This window comes from Taudactylus pleione, unplaced genomic scaffold (assembly GCF_031769625.1).
Source record: "Taudactylus pleione unplaced genomic scaffold, aTauple2 ptg000016l, whole genome shotgun sequence".
In the NCBI taxonomy this organism is placed as follows: domain Eukaryota; kingdom Metazoa; phylum Chordata; class Amphibia; order Anura; family Myobatrachidae; genus Taudactylus; species Taudactylus pleione.
Window position 1 is genome coordinate 34353545 of NW_028284418.1, and position 27379 is coordinate 34380923.

Here is a 27379-nt window from a genome sequence, read left to right on the forward strand (position 1 = left end):
TTTGACATTTAACATGATTCCAGCAAAAAGCAGGTAGCAGGTTTTCCATTACATCACACAGGTATTGTGATATATTAATATTTTTTATGTACATGTCTCATTGTGTGGAAATTTGTAATGTACTTCTCTAATTGCGCCCCTTCTTTTTTTATTTTATTTATAGATGGTCATTCCCGTCAGGAAGAGGAATGAAGGGGAGATAATGTAGACATACTATAGGACTTACTCCTATTAGGAAACTGTGAACTGCTTCTTTTTGCACAGTGACACTTTTGTTGCATCTATAAAAGTATGATATTTATGTGCCTGCAAATTTGGGTCTCAGACATAGGTTCATTTAGGTTATCTGACTATATCTTGGCCTCTAGACCTCACAAGAGTGTGGCTGCTTGAAAATAAGTAATTTAGCACTTTGGGGTCTAGTTACTAAGCAGTGTTAGGAGACAGAGTGAAAAGTGATAAGGAAGTGATAAGGTGCCAGCCAATCAGCTCCCAACTGCCATCTCACAGGCTGTGTTTGAAAAATGACAGTTGGGAGCTGATTGGCTGGCACCTTATCACTTCCTTATCACTTTTCACTCTGTCTCCTAACACTGCTTAGTAACTAGACTCCTAGATTTCTTAAATTCTGTTCAGGGCTTGGTCTTTCAAGGATCCCCACTCCATGGTCACAATGTACGTCACCAATTCTGTTTTTCAGAAACAGGCTTCTTTGGGATAGCTGTGCAAGACCGTGGCGTTTTTCTCAACACAGACCTTAATCATCTTTTTCAAATTCCTTGCAGCAGATGCCCGTTTCCAATGCAAGGTATTACATACAGACATTCCCACTCTGCATGGCTCCTTGCTGTAGTGGCTACTAATCTGCATTTAAGTCCCATAAGTGGGGAAGTTGGGATATATATATATATGTGACTTCATTGTCGGCGGTTCCTGCAGTCGGGATATGGGTCGGAGAGCGGGTCACCCGTACACACAGGCAGATTTACTGATATATATGCAGGATATACATGCATCTGCCGTGCTGCAGGGCCGGCGCGATATGTCAGCCTAAATATCAGCTGCGGGGGCACAGAGGGGGGGGGAGCGGGTACTAATTGCAAGGGCTTGTTGGAGGGTTCCGGTGTGGTCCCAGTTCCACCTCAGCCCCCCCATCCCTCTAACCTGTCAGTAGCCCAGCACACACGCTGCAAGAGAGAGCGATCACACTGATCGTGCCCCCTCCTAGATTTGTCCCTGGCTGAGGGGCTCACAGCAGCCCCCTCGTCGGCACTGCAAATATTTTTTACTAAAGGGAGCGTAGCCACACTTCCCGCAATTAGGCCATGCCCCGAGTGTAACTGGGCTGGAATCGGCGCAAGCACGATTATTATTGTAATCACTGTATTTTTTTTTTTTTAAAAATACAGTAAGAATTGTGCTGTGATGATTCGCAGGGACAGAGGGCCTGATTTAGAGCCACTCGCTCTGACAGAGCACTCGCTCTGAATCAGGGCCAGGCTTTTTATTTTTTGGAGCGGCCTCTTGGTCGCTCGCATAGCTGTGGATGGCCACCCACAGCTATAGCGAGCGGCCATGATGATGGTCGCGATGGTCAAGACCATCGCGGCCATCGGGCTTGCGATGAGACCCTTGTGATAGGGTCTCGTTCATTGCAAGCCCCAGAGAGCTTTCGGCTCTAACAGAGCCGGAAGCTCTCCACTGACATCACTTGTGATGTCAGTGGGGCCGCCCCCAAACGGCAGGCGCTCTCATGGGAACGCCTCCGTTTTCGGCAGCCACTCCCCAAGCCCGCCCACCAAAGGGGGCGAGCTGTCACTCAACATCGACAACTCGCCCTCTTTGGTGCTAGACCCGGAGCGACGGAGTGCCCGTCGCTAGCCGGGTCTCGCGCATGCGCACGACGGAGCCAGCTCCGTCGTGCGCATGCGCTGTGGGCCACCATCGACCCGGTTGCGAGAGCTCAGCGCTTGCGACCGGGTCTGAATCAGGTTCAGAGCTTTCCTGCAAGCTCTGTCCCTGCTTGAGAATGTTGATACATTCTCGTGATAATTCCTAAATTCGCAATGCGACTTTAGGTGAAATTATCATACTACAATCCCCATTTGAAATGCGGGTTGTAGTAAATAGGGGCCTTAATGCTGTAATTATAGCTTATAGTTAATCATTGTGCTATTTTACTATAAAATTTATTACTTCAAGAGCAATGTTTATTGTATCCTTTCCTTTACGCCTGTGATTCCCAAACTTTCTTGAATCATGGCACCCTAGAGTATCAGCATTTTTAACGGCACTCCTAGGCCAAATGTTTCTTTTTGAAAAAAAAGATTTATTTAAGTAAATTGTGCTTACCTGTTATCCTTAGGGACACGTGGTGGTGGTGGACAGGGTTGCACTTCTACTTGTCCACGTATATTACGATTTCCAGCCGCCAGCTCTGGTTTTGCCTATCACATTGACAATAAATAATTTGATGTGGTCCTAGACCACCAACACGTGGCACCCTAGCATATACCTTGCAGCACCCCAGGGTGCCACGGCACCCAGTTGGGAACCACTGCTTTACACCCAGAGCCAGTCCTAGGCATAGGTATTCTAAGCAAATGCCTAGGGTGACGATAATGCCTTGGGGCATTCGGCTCCATAGAGGAAACTACAGGGTGGTCCGGGTATGACCACCCATTACAAAAAGGAAAAGGAGAGAGCAGTGCATAACAAGGCTTGGGTCGTCATACAAAGTGACAGGACATGGTAGGGTATCGGTGCTGGGGAGCGGGTTTTTTGTCCTGTCCTGAATTACTGTTGGAGGCACTCAAGTCCTTATGGGGAAGCTCACACTGTGACGTGGCTTACCTCCTCTGTCAGGCAATCAATGAATGCAGAAAGGAACGAGGTAACCAGAATTGACCAATCACAAGGCACGGTGTGAGCCGGATTACACCCTATCCTCTGCACAGCAGAGCAGACACTTCCCTCCCCTTCCTCCGCGCTGCAGTACTGTGCACTGCACTGCACACTACACCTCCCCTTTTCCTCTGCTCACCGGGCTCTGGGCTGTACTGTGAGTATACTGTAAGTGTACTGGGCTGTACTGTGAGTATGCATAACATGCTTTCTGACTGTGCTCTGCTCTATAGTGTCGAAACTGGATTATTGGCTGAGACAAAATCAGTTTAAAATTGAACCGCAGCGACACCATCTTGCGACTGGCCGCAAGACGCCATTTTGCGAAATGGCCGCCTAAGCGCCATTTTAGATAAACTCACACTTTAGTACATGTGGCGATAATACTATTAGCATCATGCGAATGCATCTGTGACCATCGCCATAAGTTACGGCGATTCACCAAAAGCCCATTTCATGACTTTACGTATTATAAAGGATATATTTCAGAAATGGCTTTACAGTATGTCAAAATTGGATTGCATTAGCTGAACAGAGCAAATGGCCACGTGACAACTAGCTTGTGTAGATAAGCTTCCTGGATAACGTCTGCTCTCATTCCAGGTGGCCCGGCTAGAATACACACCTTACCTTAGCAGGCTTCCTGCAATGAAATAACTTCAAAGCCAAGAGTGTTATCTTAGGTCTGGGTCTTGTAGCTGGGCTAATTTGCATTCACACAAGAGTCTGGGAGAATAAAGGGCCTTTTCTCTTGAGCCTGGGAAAGATGGGGGCTGCTGAGAGAAGGGGCATGTGGAACTATAAGGCTCAGCATTCAACACTGCTAGGTGTGCACTTAGTAAGTGAGATTTAAGTGCACCATTCCTCATACACACATTAATACACACAATTGTGCTGTTAACTAGTCGCATATTAGCGAATGCATAAGACCTTGTGTGAAAACACTGTTTTATTAGCTTCATGCGCACGCATCTGCCCCAAGTTAACTAGCATCTTTATATCAAACCCCGCATACTCACACATTACATATCCACATAAAAGGTTTAATAAGCTTTAAGGTATAAGATTTAAGTTTGTTCAGTTAGTATAAATGCTGTGAAATAAAGATATTTGATAACTAAGGTTTTATACATGCTAAGAAAGCCGTGTTTGGTTTCGTATTGATGCGTACTCTTTCAACAGAATTCCGGTATTATCGGTGTGGAGATCGCATCATGCATTCTCAACTTATGGACCGCAGAGACTTCAAGCAACAAAATGTATATTATATGAACAACTGTTAGGATGATTGCATGGGGTGGGAGGGCAGAGACCCCCAGTTGTTGGAGGCTGGGTTGAGTCTATTTGAACCAGCCTGTTAAACGCTCTGTAACAGATGCTTCCCCCATGGGAACCATTGGCATAAGCAACAAACTTCTCTATTGTCCTGTCTATTCTGGGGGGGTATAAATGTGTGCGCCAACACTGGGTTCTTAGTGTTCTTGCTGAACGCTGAGGGACGAGGGGTTTCTTGCTGATGCCTAACATCTGGACCAGAAAGCGCTGCGTATGTATACTGTACTTGGGTCTGTATAATTCCTTTGTGCCGAATTGTGTCTGGATCAATAGCGTGTAACTGACTGTACTTTTACCTGAATAATACTTGTGCTTTGGAACCACAGATTCCAGGCCTTAAGTCTTTATTTACTGTATGACTGCGTCCTCCTTAGAGGTTTATAGCTAGGATATTAGAAGGTATAGGCAGGGGTATATAGAGGTTCTGATCCAGTATCATCAATAGTAAAAGACATAAAAGTTGATTTATTGCTATTTGGCACTCTGCCACGTAGAGGAGTATTATTTGCAAATAACCTGCACCCCACACACATATATGTAGCTGTATAGCAGTGGGGTTACTGACCTCACACCTGCCTCCTCATTTCTTCTCCATCGCTCCCCTTCTACTTTCCATTCTCTTCTCTTCCCCTGCTTTTATTGATTGATGACTGCCTCCATGATGCTACCAACAGGCATTTACCTTTTAGTGTGGAGCCTAGACAGGTAATAAGGGCTCAATTTAACAACGATCCATATTACCAGCGGCATATTTCCTTTAGTATCGCTGTGATACTAGCGAATATGCCATTGGTATTTAACATAACTTACCCCTCCGGCAAGGTCCTGCGACGTCGTCCTCCTCAGCGGGATCCTCCACACTGTTACTGGCAGCCTATTTCTGCCAGCAATGGACTATCATGTATTGCACATGCCAGGTGGCCAGTCTGCACATGCACATTACTCCTTCACCCTCTCCACTGCCGCGATCAGAGCTCAGATCCGATTGGACAACGCAGCGCAGCCAGGTCAGTCAGAATGTGTTTTGGTGCAGAAGCTCATTCTGGCTACAGGAGGAGACCCGCAAGATGTCCGCGGGCGGGCATGCTGAGCATGCCCAGCCACGGCCACTCCTCCCATTGACCTTTGCGGAGCCATGAGTGACGACTCTCTGCTCTGCCACCATATTAGCTGCCACCCAGTGCCCATCAGAGAAGCGACCAGGCCTCTGCAGCAGGCCAGCAACATTAAGAAAGAAGGCAGCAAGGACAGAGTGTCTGATGTGAGTTATCTATCTCAGGCTGGGAGATAGTCATAGGAGGAGAGAGGGGGGTGGCTGGGCCGGCCACACACTCACTGGGCACTGCAGTGGACAGAGAGGGGTTCTGGCATGTGCTGTTGAATAAAAAAATAATATCCTATCCTATCTACAGTATATAATCATTTATAATCATATAATAATTAAGTCGGGACATAATGTCACAAATCACGTTATCTGGCTCAACCCACTAGTGCTCGGGAGACCAGGCGAGTATTTTTGTACATATGTTGCTGCATGGTCAATGTAGTGCCTTACAGTATTTGCTATATTGTGTTTTACTCATACAGGGACTGATATAGAGTAAAGCCGGTAACACACTATACAATTATAAGGGCAATTAGTCAATTATTGTATGATCGGGCCTGATCACTGTATAGTGTGTATGCAGGAGCACTATCCTATAAACAGCTTCAAACGCTCCTGCAACGGTCAGATTGGGAGCTGGGGATCTCATGTGCTGCACACGCTATCTCATTCCCGACCTCTCGATCTTGTTGAAGACATCTGCAGACATCACCGACTGAGCTAAATATTACTCTGTTTATACGGCCACACACAGATCTGATAATTGCTCTGTCAGGTAAGAGCATTTATTGGAGCTGCACAATTTATTGTAGGCATATACCGGGCAGAAATTTTGCCTTAGTGCAGGATTTGTAGTTGAGGAAACTGTTGCACTGCAAAGGGTGCAAATGCAAAAGTTTGCTTGCATGCAGGGGAACTATGGGCCTGATTCAGAGCCGAACGCTCTGACCAGAGCGTTCGCTCTGAATCAGTGCCCTCCTCCATGAAAATGGAGCGGCCTCCTGGCCGCTCGCATAGCTGTGGGTGACCGCCAACAGCATATGCGAGTGTCCATGATGATGGTCGCGATGGTCTTGACCATCGGGCTTGCGACGGAGACCCTGCGGTAGGGTCTCGCTGCCGCAAGCCCTGGAGTGATTTTGGCTCTATCAGAGCCAAAATCACTCCCACTGACATCACTAGTGATGTCAGTGGGGCCGGCTTCAGACGGTAGGCGTTCCCATGGGAACGCCTCCGTCTGGCAGACACGCCCACCAAAGGCTCCCTCCGTCGTGCGCATGCGCAGTGGGGGAACATCGACCCGCTTGCGAGCGTCCTGCGCTCGCGAGCGGGTCTGAATGACCCCCTATGTCATGCTGCATACTTACCAGAATAAACACTACAACAATACCCATTGGGCTAGAAAGGGTCAAACAATGCAAACAAAAATACAAAGCTGAAGTCCGAATATCAACCTTAAATATATAATTTTTTATAGATTGATATTCAGACTGTAGTGCTGTGGGTATTATTGTGTAGAGTGTGGCTAGGCAATGCCCTTTCATACCTCTAGATCCAGATGTACATTATTATTTCCCTCCCTGCAGCCCAAAATTTGCAGCGCCTTATAAATAAAAGACACCACTAGTAATAATTATACATTGTAACGGTTAAGAAAGATTGAGCAATGTAACCTAATTGGAAAAAGCAGTGTACTCCTAAGGACAGTCCCAGGTCTAAAGATTTTTACTTGTTGTTTTTAAATTGAACTACTCATTAGCCAGATGTATATGTCACCTAGAAATGTATGATGACCCTGATCAGAAGCATAGAGTGTGAGCTTGGGGACAGCCCTGTATTCCCTGTGGATATGTGTCTGCACAGCACAGTACTAGGTGAATAAACTAGAGATGTTTTGCTTCCTGCTTAGAAAGGGGCGTTGCACTGTTAGACATGTGACTGTGATGTCATTTCTCACTTAGTTGGTATTTTAGGGACTTTTCTGTACCGCTCCAACTTTCCTGGGGCTATTTACCTCCCTTGTTTGGTACATTTCCCTTGCAGAGTACTCTGTACACTTCTCCTCCCCCCTCTTCTGCAGTTTTCCCCTAGTAATACAGTCTGGCTGGTTTCCTGCTAAGAGAATATTGTCATTTTCCCTTTGCTGTCTGCATGGGCACACTGTACATACAGGCACCCTGAGAGACCTGCCATTCCTTAAATGACCTGCATTTGAAACCTCATTCTTTCTACCCAGATCTCTGTATTGAGGCTGCAACCTGGCAGAAGACCATGACTAACAATATCTGCAAAATGGAATCATACGATCCAGTAAGTATTTTAATAATCTTGCTCATCTTAACCTATTGTGATATATTTAGTGCAGTTGGGTTTATACAGTGATCATACTGTGTCTGCACATTAACTCTTTCCTGCTACAAGTTGGAACAGTGCCTAACATCTCTCCCTGCACTTACAGCAGATAGTATTTCCAGTTATGCAGCTGTCAGTGTCACTACTTCCCTTATGCAGAACTTGTTCAGCGTGTGCCGAGGCAGATACATTCTGTATGGAACCATTATTACTTCCCACTGATTGCATTATAATTTCATTTGTAAATAAGTTTCGGCTGCTGAATATTCCCCATGAAACCTCTTGTGAGGTGTAAGTTTGTAAAATGACGGCATATGGATCTAGTTCTTCACTAAAGCCTATTCAATCTAGTCCTAAACCACCCATTTGTGTCCAAGCACACTCGCCTCGTCTGTCCCACTCCCCCTGTAGATTGTAAGCTCTCACGAGCAGGGCCCTCCTACCTCATGTACTCTGACATTCCTCACTTTTACCTTTGTGTCCCAGTAGCTCACAGTCTCCCTGGACCTGTCTGCTGCAACCATCACCTAGTGTACAGATTTAAGCTAGCACTGACTCTTGTTATTGTGTCTGCATATACACCATTGTTTGTTAATTATCTAGCTTATTTATATTGTAATTTTCTTTATTTGACTGTATATCCTATTTGTTTGCACTATATCTGTATATGCACTCTGTAAGGCACTGTGACTCTTTGTGGCACCCAATGAAGGTTGTTATTAAAAATAATAATAATAATGACATTCAGTTGCTTGGTTGTAGCCTATACCAGGGAACACCGTCTGTGCAGACTTGCAAACAGTGAGAATACAGGGGAAAACTGTTTTAGCCGATCACAATGATATCTCTTTACATCTCAGGAGCTATTTACTGGCTGCATATGTACATGTCTCAGAGATGCTTATAAACTAAAATGTTCTACCTGATTTTACAAAAGGTTGGAACGCAGAAGACTGAAAGATTATGCAGTGTGTTTAGCAAAACTGAGTACACACAATACGATCCATCTACGATCTATCATTCCACCGCGGATCAGAGCCATATATATCGGGCACATTGTATAATGTGTATGCCGATCCGTCGTACCTGGCAGTCGTTCATCCCATCATCTCATCTGCTGTGCTGCACGTCAAATGGGACAATGCAGTGAACGATGCAGTGTAGTTACATGTAGCATGTAATGACACATCGCATTGTCATACGCCAGATCGTGCAATGTGTATGGTGGGTGCGATGTATCGTTACATCGCTGGGTCACATCATCGTCCAGGTGTGTACCCAGCTTCAGTGTTTCAGGAAAGTGTGTGTAAGATGATGAATTACAGTTATCCAAAGGTAGTGATATAAGTAATGGCAGGTATAGCTGAGCCTTCCTGAGTTCCCCAGAGGTTGCTCCCCTGTAACGTTCTGGCTTCATACCACCTCCAGGCCAGATGCATATATTCAGCCTGCTGCATGTGTTTTTTCATCTTATTTCCTGATCCCATTGGGGAATTGCTTGTTTGGTGCATTCTCACGTCACATTCCGGTACTGGTAAGCTCATTTTCACTTCATTCAGCGGCACCAAGTGCTGTGCAGCCATGTGGCTAGTTACACCTACAGCCATGATCCCCTAGTTGTGCAGGTAACTTGGTGCAGAGAAAAGCATGGTTACAGTGTTAATGCTGAATCAGCAATGACACCGTATATAGTACCTGTGTAATTGAAGTTATATATAATCCCCAACTCAGTGAAGATTATAAAACAAATAACCTATTTATACATGTTAAAACATATTTGTACAGTATATTAACAGTGAAGATGTTCTTTCCCCTTAACTGTGTGAGTGTTTTGCTGGCAGTGCAAAAGCTAAACTGTAAAATTCCCCCATAAATCACAGATAATGGCCGTCTCATGTTGAGAGAGTGGAAATTCCTATTTCTGCAGTAAAGTACATTCATTTGTATCTGCCTCCAGTGTTGCCCTTGTATTCTTTTTATGTGTTTTTACCTGGGATTTTTTTAAATTAACATTTTAATGCAAAATTGTGCAGCAGCTGCTCTAGGTTACACACAGAATATCTGGTGGTGTAAGCACATTTAGTTACTTGCATACCCCCAGCGTATACATGTTTTATTTTGAAAGCAAAAAAAAATATTTGTAAAATGGAAACTCTGAAGGTTGTTTATTTTTTACTGAGCAGAGTTGTAGCAGGAGATCAGTCGTACGTGATGTGCCCAGGTACACGGAACCGTTTCAGTTACGCCATAGGAAACCTTGGGAGATTTCTGTGGTTTTCTAACAACGTCACCTTATTATAAAACTGTTTCATTATTGAATTTCATGCTGATTACTAAAGAATATGAGAAAAGAATAGCATGGAGTCTCATTTCCTCATTCTCTGATTAAGAGCTTGCAATGTTATCACTGGTGATTCCCGTAATGCAGAAAGATAGTAAGCAATGAATCACAGCAGAAAAGAAACACTGTAACTGCATCCTGTTAACTGTTGATATTGGGTCTGATTCAGAGATGTGCGCTATGCCATTATTTACGCAGTTGGCCGATGTTTTTATTACAGCGCATGCATCTCGGTCACATGGCGGATGCGTCCTGGTGCCTCTGCGATGTCCCTCGCAGAGAGGATTTAGATGATTGACAGGTAGGGACCGTTTGCAGGTGGCAATGGAGGGGTGGTTAAAAAAATCTGAGGGCGTTTTGCATCCGTTTTATAGGCGTGTTGGATTGAATAGCTACACCTTTGTACACAGGGCCTGATTCTGACCCGCTCGCGAACGCTGAGCGCTCGCAAGCGGGTCAATGGTGCCCTAGTGCACATGCGCACAACGGAGGGAGCTCTGTCGTGCGCATGTGCGAGACCCGAATAGCGACGGCCAAGTCGATGTTGATTGACAGCAAGCCCCCTTGGTGGGCGTGCCGGGGGCGTTGCTACCCAGATGGAGGCGTTCCCATGGGAACGCCTACCGTCTGGGGCTGGCCCCACTGACATCACTAGTGATGTCAGTGGGAGTGCTTTTGGCTCTGATAGAGCCAAAAGCACTCCTGGGCTTGCGGCAGCGAGACCCTACCGCAGGATCTCGTCGCAAGCCCGATGGTCGCGATGGTCTTGGTCTTGACCATCGCGACCATCATTTTGGCCGCTCACTATAGCTGTGGGTGGTCACCCACAGCTATGCAAGCGGCCAGGAGGCCGCTCCAAAAAGGAGCAGGGACGACCCTGATTCAGAGCAAGCACTCTGTCAGAGCGTCCGACTCTGAATCAGGCCCACAGTTCCTTCGATCAACCTGAGTAGCCATATGGGTACTCAGAAGGCTGATAATCAACTGATCTGCATCCAAAGCTGCATCTTTGTGCGCAGGTGTTGCAACTCTTTACGCAGATGTTTGGATTTGCAAAAAGTAGTAGCAGAGTAGTATGGTGATAGTAGTAGCAGAGCAGTATGGTGATAGCAGTAGCAGAGTAGTATGGTGACGGCAGATAGTAGTAGCAGAGCACTATGATGACAGCAGATAATACTAGCAGAGCAGTATGGTGACGGCAGATAGCAGTAGCAGAGTAGTATGGTGACAGCAGATAGTCGCAGAGCAGTATGGTGACAGCAGATAGTAGTAGCAGAGTAGTATGGTGACAGCAGATAATAGTAGCAGAGCAGTATGGTGACAGCAGATAGTAGTAGCAGAGTAGTATGGTGACAGCAGATAGTAGTAGCAGAGTAGTATGGTGACAGCAGATAGTAGTCGCAGATCAGTATGGTGAAAGCAGATAATAGCAGAGCAGTATGGTGACAGCAGATAGTAGTCGCAGAGCAGTATGGTGAAAGCAGATAATAGCAGAGCAGTATGGTGACAGCAGATAGTAGTAGCAGAGTAGTATGGTGACAGCAGATAGTAATAGCAGAGTAGTATGGTGACAGCAGATAGTAGCAGAGCATTATGGTGACAGCAGATAATAGTAGCAGAGCAGTATGGTGAGAGCAGAAGCAGAGTAGTTTGATGACAACAGATAGTAGCAGAGCAGTATGGTGAAAGCAGATAATAGCAGAGCAGTATGGTGACAGCAGATAGTAGTAGCAGAGTAGTATGATGACAGCAGATAATAGCAGAGCAGTATGGTGACAGCAGATAGTAGTCGTAGAGCAGTATGGTGACAGCAGATAGTAGTAGCAGAGTAGTATGATGACAGCAGTTAGCAGTACCAGAGTAGTATGGTGACAGCAGATAGTAGTCACAGAGCAGTATGGTGAAAGCAGATAATAGCAGAGTAGTATGGTGACAGCAGATAGTAGTAGCAGAGTAGTATGGTGACAGCAGATAGTAGCAGAGCAGTATGGTGACAGCAGATAGTAGTAGCAGAGCAGTATGGTGACAGCAGATAGTAGTAGCAGAGTAGTATGGTGACAGCAGACAGTAGTAGCAGAGTAGTATGGTGACAGCAGATAGTTGTAGCAGAGCAGTATGGTGACAGCAGATAGTAGTAGCAGAGTAGTATGATGACAACAGATAGTAGCAGAGCAGTATGGTGAAAGCAGATAATACTAGCAGAGCAGTATGGTGACAGCAGATAGCAGAAGCAGAGTAGTATGGTGACAGCAGATAGTAGCAGCAGAGCATTATGGTGACAGCAGATAGTAGTAGCAGAGTAGTATGGTGACAGCAGACAGTAGTAGCAGAGCAGTATGGTGGCAGCAGATAGTTGTAGCAGAGCAGTATGGTGACAGCAGATAGTAGTAGCAGAGTAGTATGATGACAACAGATAGTAGCAGAGCAGTATGGTGACAGCAGATAATACTAGCAGAGCAGTATGGTGACAGCAGATAGCAGAAGCAGAGTAGTATGGTGACAGCAGATAGTAGTCGCAGAGCAGTATGGTGAAAGCAGATAATAGCAGAGCAGTATGGTGACAGCAGATAGTAGTAGCAGAGTAGTATGGTGACAGCAGATAGTAATAGCAGAGTAGTATGGTGACAGCAGATAGTAGCAGAGCATTATGGTGACAGCAGATAATAGTAGCAGAGCAGTATGGTGAGAGCAGAAGCAGAGTAGTTTGATGACAACAGATAGTAGCAGAGCAGTATGGTGAAAGCAGATAATAGCAGAGCAGTATGGTGACAGCAGATAGTAGTAGCAGAGTAGTATGATGACAGCAGATAATAGCAGAGCAGTATGGTGACAGCAGATAGTAGTCGTAGAGCAGTATGGTGACAGCAGATAGTAGTAGCAGAGTAGTATGATGACAGCAGTTAGCAGTACCAGAGTAGTATGGTGACAGCAGATAGTAGTCACAGAGCAGTATGGTGAAAGCAGATAATAGCAGAGCAGTATGGTGACAGCAGATAGTAGCAGAGCAGTATGGTGATAGTAGTAGCAGAGTAGTATGGTGACAGCAGATAGTAGTAGCAGAGCAGTATGGTGACAGCAGATAGTTGTAGCAGAGCAGTATGGTGACAGCAGATAGTAGTAGCAGAGTAGTATGATGACAACAGATAGTAGCAGAGCAGTATGGTGACAGCAGATAATACTAGCAGAGCAGTATGGTGACAGCAGATAGCAGAAGCAGAGTAGTATGGTGACAGCAGATAGTCGCAGAGCAGTATGGTGACAGCAGATAGTAGTATCAGAGTAGTATGGTGACAGCAGATAGTAGTAGCAGAGCAGTATGGTGACAGCAGATAGTAGTAGCAGAATAGTATGGTGACAGCAGATAGTAGTAGCAGAGCAGTATGGTGACAGCAGATAGTAGTAGCAGAGTAGTATGGTGACAGCAGATAGTAGTCGCAGAGCAGTATGGTGAAAGCAGATAATAGCAGAGCAGTATGGTGACAGCAGATAGTAGTAGCAGAGTAGTATGGTGACAGCAGATAGTAATAGCAGAGTAGTATGGTGACAGCAGATAGTAGCAGAGCATTATGGTGACAGCAGATAATAGTAGCAGAGCAGTATGGTGATAGCAGAAGCAGAGTAGTTTGATGACAACAGATAGTAGCAGAGCAGTATGGTGAAAGCAGATAATAGCAGAGCAGTATGGTGACAGCAGATAGTAGTAGCAGAGTAGTATGATGACAGCAGATAATAGCAGAGCAGTATGGTGACAGCAGATAGTAGTCGTAGAGCAGTATGATGACAGCAGTTAGCAGTACCAGAGTAGTATGGTGACAGCAGATAGTAGTCACAGAGCAGTATGGTGAAAGCAGATAATAGCAGAGCAGTATGCTGACAGCAGATAATACTAGCAGAGTAGTATGGTGACAGCAGATAGTAGTAGCAGAGCAGTATGGTGACAGCAGATAGTAGTAGCAGAGTAGTATGGTGACAGCAGATAGTAGTAGCAGAGCAGTATGGTGACAGCAGATAGTAGTAGCAGAGTAGTATGGTGACAGCAGATAATAGTAGCAGAGCAGTATGGTGACAGCAGATAGTCACAGAGCAGTATGGTGACAGCAGATAGTAGTAGCAGAGTAGTATGGTGACAGCAGATAATAGTAGCAGAGCAGTATGGTGACAGCAGATAGTTGTAGCAGAGTAGTATGGTGACAGCAGATAGTAGTCGCAGAGTAGTATGGTGACAACAGATAGTAGTCGCAGAGCAGTATGGTGAAAGCAGATAATAGCAGAGCAGTATGGTGACAGCAGATAGTAGTAGCAGAGTAGTATGGTGACAGCAGACAGTAGTAGCAGAGTAGTATGGTGGCAGCAGATAGTTGTAGCAGAGCAGTATGGTGACAGCAGATAGTAGTAGCAGAGTAGTATGATGACAACAGATAGTAGCAGAGCAGTATGGTTAAAGCAGATAATACTAGCAGAGCAGTATGGTGACAGCAGATAGCAGAAGCAGAGTAGTATGGTGACAGCAGATAGTAGCAGAGTAGTATGGTGACAGCAGATAGTAGCAGCAGAGCATTATGGTGACAGCAGATAGTAGTAGCAGAGTAGTATGGTGACAGCAGATAGTAGTAGCAGAGTAGTATGGTGACAGCAGATAGTTGTAGCAGAGCAGTATGGTGACAGCAGATAGTAGCAGCAGAGCATTATGGTGACAGCAGATAGTAGTAGCAGAGTAGTATGGTGACAGCAGATTGTAACAGCAGAGCATTATGGTGACAGCAGATAGTAGTAGCAGAGTAGTATGGTGACAGCAGATAGTAGCAGCAGAGCATTATGGTGACAACAGATAGTTGTAGCAGAGTAGTATGGTGATAGCAGATAGTAGCAGCAGAGCAGTATGGTGATAGCAGATAGTAGTAGCAGAGTAGTATGGTGACAGCAGATTCTAGCAGCAGAGCATTATGGTGACAGCAGATAGCAGTAGCAGAGTAAAGCTGTCACAGTGGTATGTGCTTAGTGTAGTACTCCTCCAGATAAGAAGTTAAACCCAGGTGCACATGTACTTGCCAGGTATTCATGGTAGTGGGTGTGTAACCCAGGTGGCTGTTAGTATACACATGGTATGCTTAACCAGTTCCTAGATGTATTGTAATCTAGTAGAACAGCAAGTAACAAATGACACAGGGATAGTACAGGTGTGCCAGATGTGAGCTGGCGAATGCACAATGCACCAGCAGTTGTAGCCCTGGAATCCTACTATATATCGGTGATGGTATAGGGTACTTGCTGTTATGTTTGGGCACTGAAATAGCTTTGACCGTGGTGTGAGTCTCAGAGTCTGTTGTGGCCATATGGATGCAATGGAGTAAAGACACATGGAGACGCCATGTATGTGCAGTAGCGCATGTCAGAAGTTGCGCCCCTTCTGACTGAGCTCCAGTGGATCCTGATGACCACCGGCTCAGTGTAACTAACAGGATGCAGGAGGGTGGCAGCACAGTAGCGCACCCCTTCCAACAGATATCAGCATGTTTTTATATTGAAGATATTCTTTGACTGCAAATCTGTGACTTTGCTATAACCTGGCCATACACTACCCAACTTTTGATCCTACTGAACAATTTGTCTGACTTACTAAACGACGTGGTACTCCCTGCACTAACCAACTTTTTCATCAGACCAGCCTGCTGAACAATTTTTCTATCCAACTAAACGATTTTCTGATATCCCATAAGTAGGCGGACAAGTCTGCCTACTTCTGCATGATAAAAACAGAATAAAATAGTTAATCTAATATAAAAATGCATAGGAGTCCCTCTCCTACTTTTAAACCAGCACTGACACTTTCAGCCCAGTGCTTGTTACCCCAAAATCGGGGAAAAAAACAATGTGGACTTTGCCAGCCTGGGATGGTGGAACCCTACCGGTACCCCCACTTTTATTTCAATCCGCCCCAGGCCAGTTGGAACCAGGGTTGGTTTCCTCAGAGGGCAACAGTCTCTAAAAAAAATTATGCAAATTTATGATTATAACTAGCCCAGGTGCCAATAGACCCAAGGTTCTTCTCCATACATGATACAAGGTGGGTATAGAGGTCATAGAAATAAAAATAGATTAATACGCACTTTGTCTTTAGTGAACCACATTTTTTTTAGCAAGGCAAGGTTGCCAAAAAAGAAACACAATTGCTAGGTTGTCTGGGACCTGTAGTTCACCAAAGAAAAAATTTAATTAAATACACAGACTGGAAGAAAAACTATTTAACAAATAAAATCATAGAAACTGTTTCTATATATTGACCCCTTTTATGAAATATTTACCTAGTCCTAAGGTCCTGAAGTAGTCCAAAAGGAACTTGTGAACCCCCACCCTCCAAAAACAGAATAACTCAGCTGGGACAATATTAGGCTGGTTTGATAGGTTAAATCAAATAAGTTTGATTTAACTGACATGTTGGAACGTCCGGTAACCTGATGATTATCGTTTGCTATCACACTTTACACAAATATAGTTCTAAACAGCCAGCTAGTTGATTATTGGAACAGTAATCGTGTAATGTGTGGTCAGCTTTAGTCTTTTGTCACTGGAGATCGGCGACCTCTATAAAAACACTCGTCTGTTGTCTTGTGCATTTGCATATTTACAGAACTCCTTTATGGCTTCTGTATATACTTCTCCCATGTGCCAGAAAAACTGAGACACCTGTCTAGTAAAGCTTAGATCCTCCTTTCGATTGCATTACAGCAGCAACATGATAGGGTATGGACTCCACGATTGAAGTACCGTGTAGATTGAATACACTATGCCTCCTGAATAATGTTCCACAATGCCCTAATATTCACCGGTGGTGGAACCCTGCCATTAATGGCACTTTGAAGTGCATATCACATGTGTTCTATTGGGTTAAAATCTGGCAAACAAGGAATCTAACTCATGATACCAAACTCAGTTGAATGCTCCCCCTGCCATAATCTTGTGGCTACGGACCTATGCGGTGGCGCACTGTCACGCTGATATAGCCTAGTCCTCTCTGAGTGAATGCATGACATGAGCGGGTGCAAATGATCTGCAAGGTAGGGATGGGCATCGGAAACCGATGGTTAGCAACCATTGATGTTTCCGATTTGATGTAAGTACTTTTTCCATCAAATGCCGGGAATTCGATGGTTGCTAGCCATCAGATGCAGCATTCCGATTTACATCTGATGACTGGCTGTGGGGGGGAGCATAGCAGAGCAGCGGGTGAGCAGCAGGAGAATGGAAGCTGTGTGCATGCGCACAGCATCTATTCTAAGTGTAGGGGTTAGAGCGGGGACAGCCCAGCATCTCGATGCATAGAACCTAGTGCCATGCGGTTACAAATGGGACCTGAGTGGGCCGTCAGCTCCGGTACCCCATAAAAGAAAGAACGTTGCACTCTTTGAATGCTGATGTATAGTACTTCAATTGTGGAAGATACCATTTGTGTGGTTGCATGTACTGGGAATGGAAGCGGCTGTCTCATAAGTGTCATTTATAGTATGGTGCAATATCCCATATACAGGGGGAAATTTACTAGGGCAGGTCAGCGCAAGGCTGGTTTCCCCAGGTGCCTCCCCCTCTCGGAGAAATCAGCCCTGAACTGATAGCACTACTAGGGCTGTTCCCAACACCTAGAGGCGTTGGGATAACAATAATTTTCCAGCATTCTGTGACATCCAGGACCTGCGGAGATCTGCAGAGTACCTATAAAAAAGGGTTTTAAAAAAACACAGGATACACACCGAATTAAAAGGTCTTTTATTTGTGAAAAAAACTCCACTAGATATCTCTTAAATATTAATTACTTTCATAAATTCACTTAGATGGTCCTCTTCAATCAATGTAGCATCCATGTCCTGGCTTGACTAAAAATCCCACAATAATAATGCACAACATGTCTCTAAGAAACCGCAAATCGCGAATGACAGGATAGAGCTGGTCATTCCCAATGAAATTAATTGCTGCACTTTGATTGGTCAGACCATGAGATTCTGATTGGCTAATACAACATGTGGGCGGTTAGTACTTACTAATCAGAATGACCAATCAAATCACAGCTGTTTATTTCAATGGGAATAACAGGCTCTTTGCACTGTAGTTCCCATGGATCATGATCATGGATGCCTGGGCATGTTGCTACTTGTGGTTCTCCAAGTGCTAGCATGCCCTGGCATCCATTAAAATTGGGCTAGACTGGGTTCTCTGGGACCTGTAGGACTGCAGTAAGAGGAAAAATATATACAGTATATTTTCTGATATTTAAACATTATAATTACCCAAACACTCACACCCCTCGGATGTTGGGAAGAGCCCTAGTGCAATCAACTGGGGTCTAGTTTCTCCTAGGGGGTTCAATTTAGAAGGTTAAAATTACCTTTCGGAAATTAATTGGTTTTGAACTGAAACCCGCTGTTGATACATGCCAGATCCCAGCAGGTTGAAAGCCTCTGCTTAGTTCATTTTGCTCAAATGGATGCTAAATTGCACACATATTCCCTTTTTATTCTTGTAATTTCAATTATTTTAGCTTCCTCTCATGAAATATACATAATAGGGTGGTCCACTTTAACATTGTCAAAAACAAAGATGCTTGAATCATGCCTCCACATAGACTATTTTTGTCCATTATATTGTAGTAACTTGTGTACCAAATTTTAGCATTGTACGTTGTAGTATAGTGGTCGCCCAGAAGTTTACTTTCTGGAAGCCGACACAAATGGAGATTATGCTATCAAATGTCTTCTCATGTATATTCGGCTCTACTGGAGGCCCAGACGTTGGAATTTTCAACCGCTTTCAGAAAGAATGGAGAAGTATTAATAAAAACGTGTATAGTCTAGTGGATATTGCCCTCTTCCAAAATCCTACATTAAACAGATTATGACAGGAAATGTTAGAATATTTACCAAATGCACTGGAAAAACAAAACCAAGAGACGATTATCGAGAGCTTTTGCATTTATCTCTTTTGTTTCTTGGTGGTGGAAATAGCAGGGAAACATTTCAAGCTCCTGGTCCTACTCACCACGCTCGATGGATGGGTAAAGGCATTTATGCTCTGAAAGTATGTCTCTTTCTAAATCAGTTCCAGTTAACACCTAGAGAGGCAAAGAACATGGTGAATTTGGCTTTGTTTGTAAGTCTGGTTTATGTAAAGTATGGGAATGAAGCTCCATTGGGAATTAGAGCACCAAATAATGACATCGAGCTCTTAAGTCTCCTAAAAGTCTACCCTGATGTAACAATTGGTAAGAAAGCTTACATTGCTTTTACCAGACCCCTCTGGTTTCTTTCTGAACACTTGGTAGCTTTAGCATTTTTTGACAATCGAGTGTCTACGAAAACCAAAGAAAAACTGGTAAAAAATCTGAAACGTCCACAGCTGTCCGATTTTACGAGACGTATTCAACTATCTGAAGGAAGCAGATATAAGTCTAGAAAGTTCAATATAGGGCGACCCCTAAATATTGTTTGTTTGGAATATGTTTTGGTGTACATTAATGTACTAAGGAATAAATATAACCTTGTGGAGAAAGAAAATTTTCATGTTTAATTTTTTTGGACCATCTAATACATAATGCTGTTGATTATAATAATCACTAATTGTTATTACAATGGTCTATTTACCAGTAGTATAAATAGCTAACGGATTTAGTTAAATCATACATAACATACAACATCGCATACACCGCTTTTGATTACTCGTAGCTTTCTTGCAGCTGGTTACAAGAGAGCAATTGCGGCTTTGGATTGATCCTCCTGCACACAGTCCTCACTGATGCCATTTGATGTTAGTTTAGTTATCTGTATTAATTTGCCCCATTCTGTATTGCAAAACCAGTGGAGCCCCTGGGAAATCACATGCAGCGCGCAGGTCCCCTGGACTAGGGGGAGAGGCTGTTATATAGAATCTATTACATAGGTGGAATTAACACAGCTGTGAAAGTCAGGGAAGGGCACGTTTTAGCACCATTTTGCTCCTGAACGGTTGCTCCCTGACACCACAGCAAACAATGCTGGGTGATGCTGCAAAAACGCAACAAAATCATAATGATTAAAACAAAAGGTTTTGCTACTTCTAAGAACGTGTTTGTCTATTTTTTTGTGTTTCTCCAAATAGTATATTATTTCAAGGGAACCGGATGAAAACGGACTTGATTATTCTCCGCTAATAGAAACCCCAGAGCCCGATATGGAAATACGTAAGTTAATAATAGGAGACAGATGGGAATCCTATTCCACTATCTTTAGATGTCATTCGCTATGAGTTCATTGCTTCATTTATTATAATAAAACAAGCATTTATAAGATATTGATGTATATAAACATATCATTCATAAAACAGATTAACTGGGTTTCAGTGTCCAAATCTGCATGACATAGGAGGATCTCCTTGTAGAGGCAATAGGATACACTATACAATTGTTGTTGTTGTACAATGAACATTCTACATATCACTCCACCCAGGAAATTACATTATAACTTATCAACACACAATGCATAAAGGACACACCAAAAGCAACAAAATATAAAATGCAAAGCAACATATTAAAAGTAAGTAGATATTTGTACGAGCACCCAGTTTTACCTATATTATATACATTACCAACTGCATGACAATAATGCCATATGTGAAATGCCCTCACACACACAATAAGACTTTCTTCTAGTCTCCAATCCTTCATTCACTCCCTGAAAACTCACCACTTCAGACAAGCTTATCCAGAACCAACACATAACCTCCATAAGATAGCCTACCCAATTATCTCCCCCTATACAGTCCACACATAACTTTACATACTCTTCCTTCACTCTCACATCCTGCTGGCCGTAGCCCAACATTTCTGTGTGACTGGATTATACAGCCCACCAAGAACCTCTGCAATCTGGCTGGGCCAAAATGCAGTAGGTAGCATCTATCCTTGTGTATCAATGCCTATTTCCCTATAGATTGTAAGCTTTCAAGCAGGGCCCTCATACCTCTATGTCTGTCTGTTATTCTTGTTTTATTACTGTTTGTTCCCAATTGTAAAGCACAACGGAATATGCTGGCACTATATAAGTAACTGATAATAATAATATAATATGTGAATGCAAAACAGAAAAGCTATTATTTTCAGTGCTCACCACCACCACAAATATATCTGTTAATCTGGGTTGGGTATGAAATACCGGTAGTCGGGATGCCTGCTGTCAAAATGCCAACAGTGGCATCCTGATGCTCGGTATCCCGACAGAGGTCGGGTAAGTATACTAATCCTGCCCCCTTCTCCCCCTAACCTCCCTTCTTGCACCCCGCACCCTAACCCTCCTCGCATTGGCACTAACCCTGCTATGGTACCTAACCCCCCCCCCCCCCCCCACATCCCGTGGCTAACAGCTGAGACACCTCGGCGGGGTACCTTCGATCGGGATGATGGCTGTCAAGATTCCGGTGTCGGGATTTAGACTGATGTTGGGATTTCGACGCCTATCTTTAGTCCCGGGTTGGGCTTCCAATACCGGGATTTTGACGGCTGGCCTCCTGTCCGCCAGCATACTAACTACATCCCATTGAAACTGAAAGTATGAGGAATTAGTTCATATCTTGATCAAAACATTTAAACTTGCAGGCCATCATCACAGCTTCCTCATTTCCGCAGAAATCTGGAGGCCGAGACTTCAATGCTTTGCTGAAAATATGAACCGATTCATCGTGCTTTCATTAAGCTAAATTCACAGACGTGTTTGTGTGTGTGCTAAAGTATTAGTCAGAGGCTGGCTGGCAACTCTTAGCTTGGGGGGAAAGCACAATGCACTGGCCCATGAGCAGCCTACCACCCTCGGTGATCAGAGGCAGTGCTATCTGTCGCCCCCCTCCCATCCACCCATTTGCACCGTGACTTCGTCCACCCCCTACCCACTGCTACACTCACTATCTGTCATTCTGTCTGTCCGAACTTCATCCCCAGACTAAGCGCTGTGCTGGTTGATCAGAGAACTGAGAGGCCCAGATTGTGGGTGTACAATATGTGGCACTATAAGGAACCTGCATAGTAATAGCCTACACTATCTACTGTATATATATATATATATAATGTTATCCAACACATTGAGGTATGTGGGACATGTTGTATGGAGGGGAATGTCCCCCACAGTGGTGTGGTGCAGAGTTGGACATACTCAGAACAGCGCAGCTGAGCTCACCTCAGGAAACCTTTACACAATACAGGCTCCACCAGGCGCTGGCATCTGACGATCACTCTGCTGCTTTAAGAATAGGTCCGCACTGCTGCTGCCTGCAGAAGCCGGCTATCTGCACCCACACTCCAGCCATACAGAAGCCGGCTATCTGCACCCACATTCCAGCCATACAGAAGCTGGCTATCTGCACCCACACTCCAGCCATACAGAAGCCGGCTATCTGCACCCACACTCCAGCCATACAGAAGTTGGCTATATGTACCAACACTCCAGCCATACAGAAGAGGCTATCTGCACCCCCACTCCAGCCATACAGAAGCCGGCTATCTGCACCCCCACTCCAGCCATACAGAAGCCGGCTATCTGCACCCACACTCCAGCCATACAGAAGCCGGCTATCTGCACCCACACTCCAGCCATACAGAAGCCGGCTATCTGCACCCACACTCCAGCCATACAGAAGCTGGCTACCTGCCTGCTTGTGTTTCCTATTGTAGACTGTTTGCCTCTTTGCTTAGCATGCACTTGGTTGACTTGCTGACTTTTTTTTGTATTCTTCATTCCAGCAAATGGTCCATACCTGGTGATTATTGAACAGCCAAAACAGGTAAATAAATCATAAGATGCATCCTGTCACAAACAATTTAAACAGCTTGAATTGCAAAAATACTAAGTAATATCCCCTACATATCCCATGTGTACAACACTGCAGTATCAAATGGATTTACTGTAGTTATTGGAAAAGAACTTGTGAAAACCTGGCACATGGATGCATTTTGTCATAGACAAAGGACAACTAAGCTAGAGGATTCACAGTACCCAGTTGATTCACTTTGTAGAATCATAGCACTAACACTGTTGGGATTGTGTTTAACAACAATATAAGTAGCTGGAATGGTGCAAGTGTCATACGACTAAAAATGAAATGGCGTCTTGTAGAGACTATGACATCAGCGATCACACAAAGACCTGCGGATCTGAATCCTATAGTCAGCAATTTTTGTAGAACAGGAAGATCGTTGGAAGTGTTATGCAAATGGGGTTAGGTGTGCAACTTCCACAGTTAAGATGTCGACATGCACAATGGGGACACTGGACCTGATTCAGACCTGCTCGCTAAGTTGTGCTCGCTCGCTGTGAGCGATTTTTGCCCATCTGCGCATGCGTATAATTCGCAGTGCACATGCACAAGCCAGTCTTTGCGATCTGATTTTGGTTGCTCGTAAGCCACTATCAGGTCGCTACTTTGAGTGACAGATAGTATCGTTTGTGGGTGGTAACAGGAGTAGGTGCTTGTGAACGGGGGAGTGGTGTTGCGAACGCAGGCGTGTCAGGCCACCAAAACGCCGTTGTAAGGGCGTGCATAATTAGCAAAGTAGCGTCATTGTACACGTCACCTGATGTATTTCAGCCCGCACTGATCACAGTGCTTGCGGCGGGGAAAGGCAACCTCAAGCGAGCAGCTCCGATGGCTCTCGATGTTACCGATTATTCCTACAATTCCCGGAGATGACGTGCGTTGCGAGTGGCAAGGGGGCGCTTTATACACTAACGAGAGCTCATTTTTGTAGCTTGCTAAGACGTAGAGGGCGTCCTTACGCACCGCAGTGCGAGCGCTTAATTTAAATATCTGTCCCCTTTTTGCCAGCGAGCGACCACATCTTGCGAGCGGGTCTGAATGAGCTCCTCTGTGAAGTAGAACCCAGCGTGCCGACATAATAAGAACACGATTTACAGCATGGACGTTTTACTGCGAATGATAAAGAGTGACTACAGCAAATTATTCCTTTGTACATTATTGTTTAATTAGTCATTAGCGGCCATTTTAAAACAGTATTTCCTCATTATTGACTAAATAGATACCCTACTAATATATCAATCTTTACAGCGTGGATTTCGATTTCGCTATGTGTGCGAGGGGCCTTCTCATGGAGGATTACCGGGGGCATCTAGCGAGAAGGGAAAGAAAACCTATCCTACGGTTAAAGTGAGTGTGTGACACGGATTGCATTAAGTAGGCCAATAGATTGAATTGAAACATAGAATTTGACGGCAGATAAGAACCACTTGGCCCATCTAGTCTGCCCCATTTTTAAACATATTGTTACCTCAACCCTTATTGATTCTTATTTCTTCTGAAGGCTATCCTTATGTCTATCCATGCATGTTTAAATTGCTCTACTGTCTTAGCCTCTACCACCTCTGATGGGAGTCTATTCCACTTGTCCACTACCCTTTCTGTGAAGTAATTTTTCCTCAAATTTCCCCTGAACCTACCACCCTCCAGTTTCAGAACATGTCCTCTTGTTCTAATACTTCTCTTTCTTTGAAGAATGTCTCCTTCCTTTACCTTGTTAGAAACATTCAAATATATAAAGGGTTTTATCATGTCCCCCCTTTCCTTTCTCTGCTCCAGACTATACATATTAAAGATCTTTTAGTCTTTCCTGGTACGTTTTGTGGTGTAGACCTTGCACCATTTTAGTTGCCTTTTGTACAGTCTCTAATGTATTAATATCCTTCTGGAGATATGGCCTCCAAAACTGAACACAGTATTCGAGATGAGGACGTACCAATGACCTGTACAGTGGTATTATCACTTCTTTCTTTCTTTCTGCTACTGATTCCTCTCCCTATGCAACCAAGCATCTGACTTGCCTTCCTCATTGCTTTGTTACAATGTTTGCTTGCCTTTAAGTCACCTGAAATAGTGACTCCTAGATCCCTTTCCTCTCAGTAGTTTCCAGTATAGTGCCATTAATACTATATTTACCCTTTTGATTTTTGAGACCCAAGTACATGATTTTGCATTTTTTGGCATTAATCTGTAGTTGTCACGTTCTTGCCCATTCCTCTAGTCTACCTAGATCATCAATCATTTGTTTTACCCCTCCTGGTGTGTCTACCCTGTTGCATAGCTTCCCTTCAATACCATTTGCAATGTCACAAATAAAGATATTAAAAAGCACTGGTGCAAGTACAGATCCCTGAGGCACTCCACTGGTAACATTTCCCTATTGAGACTGCTCTCCGTTTACAACTCTCTGTTTCCTATCCAGCAGCCATGATCTTATCCATTCAACTATCTTTGTATCCAATCCCATGCTTTCCAGTTTATTTAACAGTCTGCAATGTGGAACAGTGTCAAAAGCCTTACTAAAGTCTAGATAAGCTATATCTATGCCCCCCCCTTTATCTATTTCCTTAGTCACCCAGTCAAAAAAGTCAATAAGATTTGTTTGACATGATCTCCCCCCAGTAAATCCATGCTGTTTGGGATCCTGCAAATTGCTGGATTTGAGATAAGCTACGACTCTTTCTTTAAGTATGTTCCCATCAGTGTCCCTACTACTAATGTAAGGCTCACTGGTCGGTAGTTGCTTGCCTCTTCCTTGCTTCCACTTTTGTGCAGTGGGACGTTTGTTTTTTTCCAGTCCTCTGGAATTACTCCAGTAGCTAGTGACTGGTTGAATAATTCTGTTAATGGTGTTACCACCCCCTTGAAGCTATGATGATTTAGGCCTATAAAAACTTATATGAAATATTTTTGAAACATGAAATGTATTTAACAAAGTTACATTGATCTATTAGCAAAGGCAAAACTAGGGATAACTTCAAGTTTCAAGTTAATGTACAATCTGCTTTCTTCTTTCCCTCCATAAAATTGTGCAGTATATAATGTTTATTTTTGTTGCCTTACAATATGTTTCATTTCAGATCTTTAATTATGTTGGTATGGCCAAGATTGAAGTGGATTTGGTAACACACAAAGACCCGCCATGTGTTCACGCTCACAGCCTGGTGGGAAAGAACGCCAGCGAGACTGGAAATTGCGTAGTGACTGTGGGACCTAAAGATATGACTGCTCAGTATGTATTTCCCCAGATCCTGCTCAGCCAGTCTGTGTCCTCACTTCATCCACTGCTGTCTTGTATGAATGGGAAGATATCACTCTGCCATCCAACCGTGATGCGTAAAGTAGCCCAGAAAGCCAATCAGAGCTCTGATTCGTTATCTGCTTCCATGTTACGTTATTGTGAGAATGGTCAGAGTTTTGCTGATTCTCTTTCTATTTGTTTATGTTGTTATTGTTGAAGACAGATGTATATGTTTTTTATATAACTTTTTTTGTTCCTAATTTATTTTCAGGTTTAATAATTTGGGCATTGTTCACGTCACGAAAAAGAGTCAGATTGACATCCTGAAAAGAAAGCTAAAGCAGCAAATACTGAGAAATTGTAGGGGGTCAGACACACTCCCAGGTGAGACTCCGTACCCCAGTAACATTACTTATACCCCTTTCACACCGCCGGTTTGATCCGGATTATTTCCGGTTTAACCCTCGGTGTGAAAGGGTCCCCGAGAAAAAACCCGGGTCCAGTGACCCAGCAATCGAACACAGGTACCTTGCAGGGTTGGACCCAGGTTAAGGGGCAATGTGAACGGGTAATCCGGGTCATCCGCCCTAGATCCCGTTCACAGCATATGGAGAGGCAGATTCCCGGCACTTGCAGATGATGTCATCTCCAAGCACCGGCAGAACAGTTCCACAGCACCCGTGTGTGAAAGGGGTCTGACACGTATTGGAACAACGTTTCAAGTCCCTGGTAAGACCTGGGAATTTGGTGTAAAAGGGGTATTACAAAACATGCAGAGTTTGAAGTTGAAGCCTCTACAGACAGTTAGTCATTAACGCTTTGCATTCATGGCAATGTTACCACATTTCTGATTATCTGACTGTATTATCCCTTCACTGCACCCTAACCACACCCTAGTGTCATACCTGAGCTGACTGCTAGATGTGAAATGGGGAAGCCTCAGAACCATTTCATAGAGACATGTTGTCCCACCCTGGAGCGATTTAATATCTTTACAATAGACTTTTTTTCTTCAACAGAACTTGATGAGAAAAAGATTGAGGCTCAAGTTAAAGAGCTGAAGAAAGCTACAGACTTGAGCATCGTCCGGCTACGGTTCACAGCCTATTTGCCAGACAGCTCGGGATCTTATAACCTTCCTTTGAAGCCAGTTATCTCAGATCCCATCCATGACAGCAGTAAGTGGTGCATATTAGCTTCACACATAGAGGCATGTTGTTGATGCTGACCAATTCAATTAGTACCCAATAACCAGCGCGTTAGTTACCAGAGGGTTCAC

General features: G+C 44.2%; 1 protein-coding gene across 1 annotated transcript in view; it reads left to right on the plus strand.

Moving 5' to 3' along the window:
• The first annotated feature begins 274 nt into the window (after positions 1–274).
• The window catches only part of NFKB2 (nuclear factor kappa B subunit 2), a 60495-nt gene continuing 33390 nt past the window's right edge, over positions 275–27379 (plus strand). The window contains 9 exon segments of the mRNA XM_088475624.1: positions 275–289; positions 701–808; positions 7581–7654; positions 20160–20241; positions 22789–22829; positions 24111–24209; positions 25940–26091; positions 26372–26484; positions 27120–27278. Of these exon segments, the coding sequence (XP_088331750.1) occupies positions 802–808; positions 7581–7654; positions 20160–20241; positions 22789–22829; positions 24111–24209; positions 25940–26091; positions 26372–26484; positions 27120–27278 (727 nt within the window). The 5' untranslated portion in view covers positions 275–289; positions 701–801.